The sequence below is a fragment of the Capricornis sumatraensis genome, chromosome 19 (assembly GCF_032405125.1).
Source record: "Capricornis sumatraensis isolate serow.1 chromosome 19, serow.2, whole genome shotgun sequence".
Taxonomy (NCBI): domain Eukaryota; kingdom Metazoa; phylum Chordata; class Mammalia; order Artiodactyla; family Bovidae; genus Capricornis; species Capricornis sumatraensis.
Genome location: NC_091087.1, coordinates 52866314 through 52871187, shown reverse-complemented (window position 1 = coordinate 52871187; position 4874 = coordinate 52866314). Strand labels below are relative to the sequence as shown.

General features: G+C 37.1%; 1 protein-coding gene across 1 annotated transcript; it reads left to right on the top strand.

The window, feature by feature from the left end:
- The first annotated feature begins 4426 nt into the window (after window positions 1–4426).
- On the top strand, window positions 4427–4582 carry LOC138094870 (large ribosomal subunit protein eL39-like). The gene has a single exon (XM_068990860.1). It carries the CDS (start codon window positions 4427–4429, stop codon window positions 4580–4582), a length of 156 nt encoding a protein of 51 aa, XP_068846961.1.
- Window positions 4583–4874: the final 292 nt, after the last annotated feature.

Sequence of the window (4874 nt, the reverse complement as noted above, 5' to 3'; positions counted from 1 at the left end):
CCAGCCAAACACTACAGAAAAAATTGTGATCCCACCTCCACTGATGCCAACAAGGTCTAATAGGAAGCCTAGACTTCCAATCTCAATAAGCATTACCAAAGTGCCCCAATACCCTCTCCTGGATGATGTAAGAGGAGGCAGAGTGGAGGGTCAGAACTTTCACTATGCCCAGCAGTAAAGAGGCTACCTTCACCACAGCATCAGTGGAGACGATGCAAGGAGCCAGAAATTCCATGCCTACCCAGGGGCAGCAAGCAGCACCCCAGGAGGTGCAATGGAAACTGAGAGGGAAACTTGGGCTTACACACTCACCCAGCAGTAATGAGGCAATACTTCCATGCTGGAGTAGCATCAGAGACAGTCAGCTAACAGAAGGGTTAAACATGATCCGGAGTCTCAGAATACAGTACAAAAATGTCCAGATTTCAACCACTTGTCAAATAAAAAACCATGAATCTCTAAAAGCAAATACAAATAAAAGATAATTGATGTCAATACTGATGTGATAGAGATATTAGAATTACTCATGGGGATTTTAAAGCAACCATGATAAAAATGCTTCAGTGAACAACTACAAGCATGCTTGAAACAAATGAAAAAACAGAAAGCCTGTTCTTTGTATGACTGGTTTTTGTTGGTATACAAAAAGGCTATTGATTTTAATACGTTTATTTTTCAACTACTCTAAATTACTAAAAACTCTAGTAGTTTTTAAGTTGGTTTACTTGGTGTTCCATGTATAATCATATCATCTGTAAGTGTATTTTCTCCTCCTTTTCAATATTTTTTATATTTTTTTCTTGTTTCATTGCATCACCTCCAACCCATAGTTTTACCAATAGCAGTTCTTATTCACAACGTTAATAGGCATCCTTTTTGTGTTTTATTCTTAATCGATTCTTGATTCATTCACTCATTTGTTCTGCTTATTAACCGCCTACCACTGCGCTAAGGCATTGGGCAAGGCATCATGCTAAACTCTAGAGATCTGATGACAAGCAAAACCACACATAGCCCCTGCTGTCAGTGAGTCTTTTGTCTAGTGGGAAAGATCAACATTATCAAGCAATCATACTTGCCAATGTCTAATTACAAATTAGATAACTGCTAAAAGCAACTTGATTCTATGAGAACATGTAATAGCGGAACATGGAATAAGAGAGAATGTTCTATTATAAATAGTCAGAGAATAAGTCTGCAACCGTTTCTTCTAAAAGCACATAGAGGAATTGGGTCTCAGATAATTATTTTACCCAAATTCTTATGACTAGGAAGTGGTTCAAATACCACTTGTTCCATGATGTTGAGTAGGGTATATTTCAAATCAACTCATGAAAGTTATTGTTTATAGAGTGTTTAACTCTGTGCTACTGTGCATCTTATCAAGCCTTCCAACAGTCATTTCACACAGGTATTATTGTTCCTATTTCACACTCAGGAGCAATTTAGGCGGGCAAGCTAAGTTTTAGGGCATGGGTGGACAAAGTTTTAGGGCATGGATGATTATCAGGCGATATCCTGATTGCTACTGATTGATGGCTCCTACCATACAACAGGAAGTCTAGAAAACTAGGTATTGATGCATATTTGTTTTATTTCAGTAGACTGTATACTCCTTGAATGTAGAAATTATGTCCTAGTTATATTTATAGTCCCAGTGTCAAGCAAAGGACCAATCATACAGGAAATATTCAATAACTGGTTTCTTTTATTACTAGGATTTCCCTGTTAAATTTCTGGATAGTCCTCACGTCTGCCTTTTGCTCCAAACAAGACCTAAGGCTGAGACAGGTGCAGGCTCTTCTGGTTTGCTGGTTTTCCACCCTCTATTCCAAGTCAAGTTAGCCTCATCCAGCATCAAAATTACTGATTTTCACAGCAAGCACCACCTTAACAGAACAACAGCCCCCCCCCCCAAAATCATGGTATAATATGGAGAGAGCCCTAGGTAAGGACACCCCTTCTCTCACTGAAGACACCGACTCTTCACCAATTTCTAAAAATGAAAGTGAAGTCGCTCAGTCCTGTCCGACTCTTTGCAATCCCATGGTATATAGCCTGCCAGGCTCCTCCATCCATAGGATTTTCCAGGCAAAAATACTGGAGTGGGCTGCCATTTCCTTCTCCACACCAATATCTAAAGGATATACAATTTTCAATTCATTGTTTGCCTGAGCCCTGTAGATTCCCTGAGCCCTGAAATGACTGGTTTTGAAATTTCTGTACAAGTTCATAGTTACTTTGGGAGAGAATTTGTCAACCTATTCACTTTTCCATAACCAGAGATCCATCTTAATATCGTTTTATGCCTTTCTGAACTTCATATAATTTTATAACTGCCTTCTGAACTTTTCTGCCTTTGTTAAGGAAACAGTAATGATATTTTCCCAATCTCACATCCTTCTTTGATTCATTCAGTTAGCTGTCGACACTGTTTCTATTTTATTCTGTCATTTTTATAATATGACTTCCCAATCTTCCAGGGTAAACATAATGTACAAACTACTATCATTTTAAATAAAATTTTAATGGAAGGTATCAGTCATGCTGTGTTGCATACAAGTTATCAGTGAAGACAGGAAGAGATGGGGGGGAGAAATTTCTACTCAGGAGTAAAGGAGATTTTTCATATGTTCATGTAGCAAGTAACTAAGCGTCCCCTTACATGCAGAAGTAATATTCAAGGTCCTCTAAGAAGAAAAGGAAGCAGAGAGTAGACTAACATTTGTTGAAAGTCTACTTTGTGTCAGGCTCTAGGCTAGGCCCTTCGCATGCAATATCTCATTTGATTATTTTAATGCCCCGAGGCGCTAAGTTTTGCTATTTGCATTTTAGAGGAATAAGCTGATCTCATAGAAATCAGGTCAATTGCCCAAGGACAGCCTGTTAGTAACTATTAGAGCTCAGATTTAAAAGCACTCTGACTCCAGAGTGACACATTGATTTTCAAGGGATATTGTGGACGGTTTTTCTACACGTTAGGTAGGAAGAACATTGAAACTGGAAACAATAGTGTGGGGAGTGTGGGGTTTTCTCAACAAATCTCACTGGACTCAGAAAACAGACAATAGTCACCTATATCTCAATGAAAATGAAGTGCAACTATTATTATTTTTAACATTTCTTTTGTGACTCCACTTTCCCCAAAATGTTTGGGGGAAAGGAATGTAGTTTGTTAGCACTGCTATTGCTTCCTGTTTGGCTCTATAAAGTTACTAGCAATTGAAAAGAAAAATTAAAAAAAGAACAAAGGAAAAAATTTGCACTAAACAATATTTTTTAAAACTTAAAAGTAAAAAGGAATTTGTATATTGACTTTGAAAACAGTTCGGTGGAGGAAATTTTTGAAAACTTTATCCTGCTTCTTGGCACTCTTGAAAAAGGAATTCTGGGATTGCAAGTGGTGGAATTTAGAAACTAGATCACATCAATGCATAATGTAAGAGAAAGGGTAAACAGCTGACCCAGGACTTAGGAAGTGGCCCCTAAAATTTGACTGGCAAGATGCCCTATGATTCATCTTACTGTTCCTGATGCACTTACAATCTTTGGGAGGCAAAACACCACACATCAAACAGCAAACACACACACAGAAAGCTACTTAGAGTGTGAAGGAAATGCAAAGGTGTGCATCCTAAGCCTTTAAAAATAATAGTGACTTGAAGGAAATAAAACAAGATTATTACTAAAGTACTCTCTATACAACAGAGTACACCATTATTCTAGGAGGTGATATTATGGTAACTTTTTTCTTTCTGCTTTTATGTATTTTGTAAATTTTCTATAACAAATATGGAACACATATTACACTTACAATGAAAAATTATTTTAAAACATACGAGAAAAATTCCATGGCAAATACTGTATACCAGAAATTTATCTGTGGAAGAAGGTAGAAGACCAGCCTGAATGAAATCAAATGGCAGTAGAGCTGAGAAGTATATAGAATAAAAAATAGTGACAAATTAGATTCCTTAACAGAGAGTATCATCACAATGCTATAGGAAAGACATACCCTCCTGATAGAGATTAGAATACAGAAGAAAAAAACAAAAGGGCTAAACAACAAGCACATACTGTATAGTACAGGGAACTGTTTTTAATATCTTGTAATAACCTATAATGGAAAAGAATCTGAAAAAGAATGTCTGTATATGTGTGTGTGAATCATTTTGCTGTATACGGAAACACTGTAAATCAACTATGCTTCAATATAAAAAATAAAGTAATAATAATTTTAAAAGCACAGTTGGTCAGCATATGCCCCCAAAAAAGAAAAAGGACTAACCACAGAATTGAACATAATAATATGTATATAACATAAGAGAGACTAAGGAAGAGAAGGATAGCTTGAGAATTGAAAAACAATAAGGAAGCTCTTTTCTCTTCTCCGCCATCCTATGTGCGGTTGAGTTCTCTCCTCACCATGTCTTCTCACAAGCCTTTCAGGATCAAGCGATTCCTGGCCAAGAAACAAAAGCAGAATCGTCCCATTCCTCAATGGATTCGAATGAAAACTGGCAATAAAATCAGGTACAACTCCAAGAGAAGACATTGGAGAAGAACCAAGCTGGGTCTATAAGAAGTGGTCTTAACATGTGTGCCACACATGTTAAAACCACTTTTTTAAGCAGCCAAATCACAGTGAGAACATCACTACTGTAATGCTTGGTTCCTGATGTTTCTTATTTCCTAACTATCAGTCTGAGACTCAGTAATAAATATGAAACATTGGAACTATTGTATTATATGGTTTGTGATGACGTACTGAATAAATACTCCTGTCAGTTAGGACACGGGGCTGTCCAATGATAGAAATGTTCTCTAGCTACCGAGTACTTAGAAGTACAGCTAGTAAATTAGGAACTGGCTTT

Coding starts and splice junctions, on each gene's coding strand:
- LOC138094870 (XM_068990860.1), top strand. CDS start 4,427: ATGTCTTCTCACAAGCCTTTCAGGATCAAGCGATTCCTGGCCAAGAAA.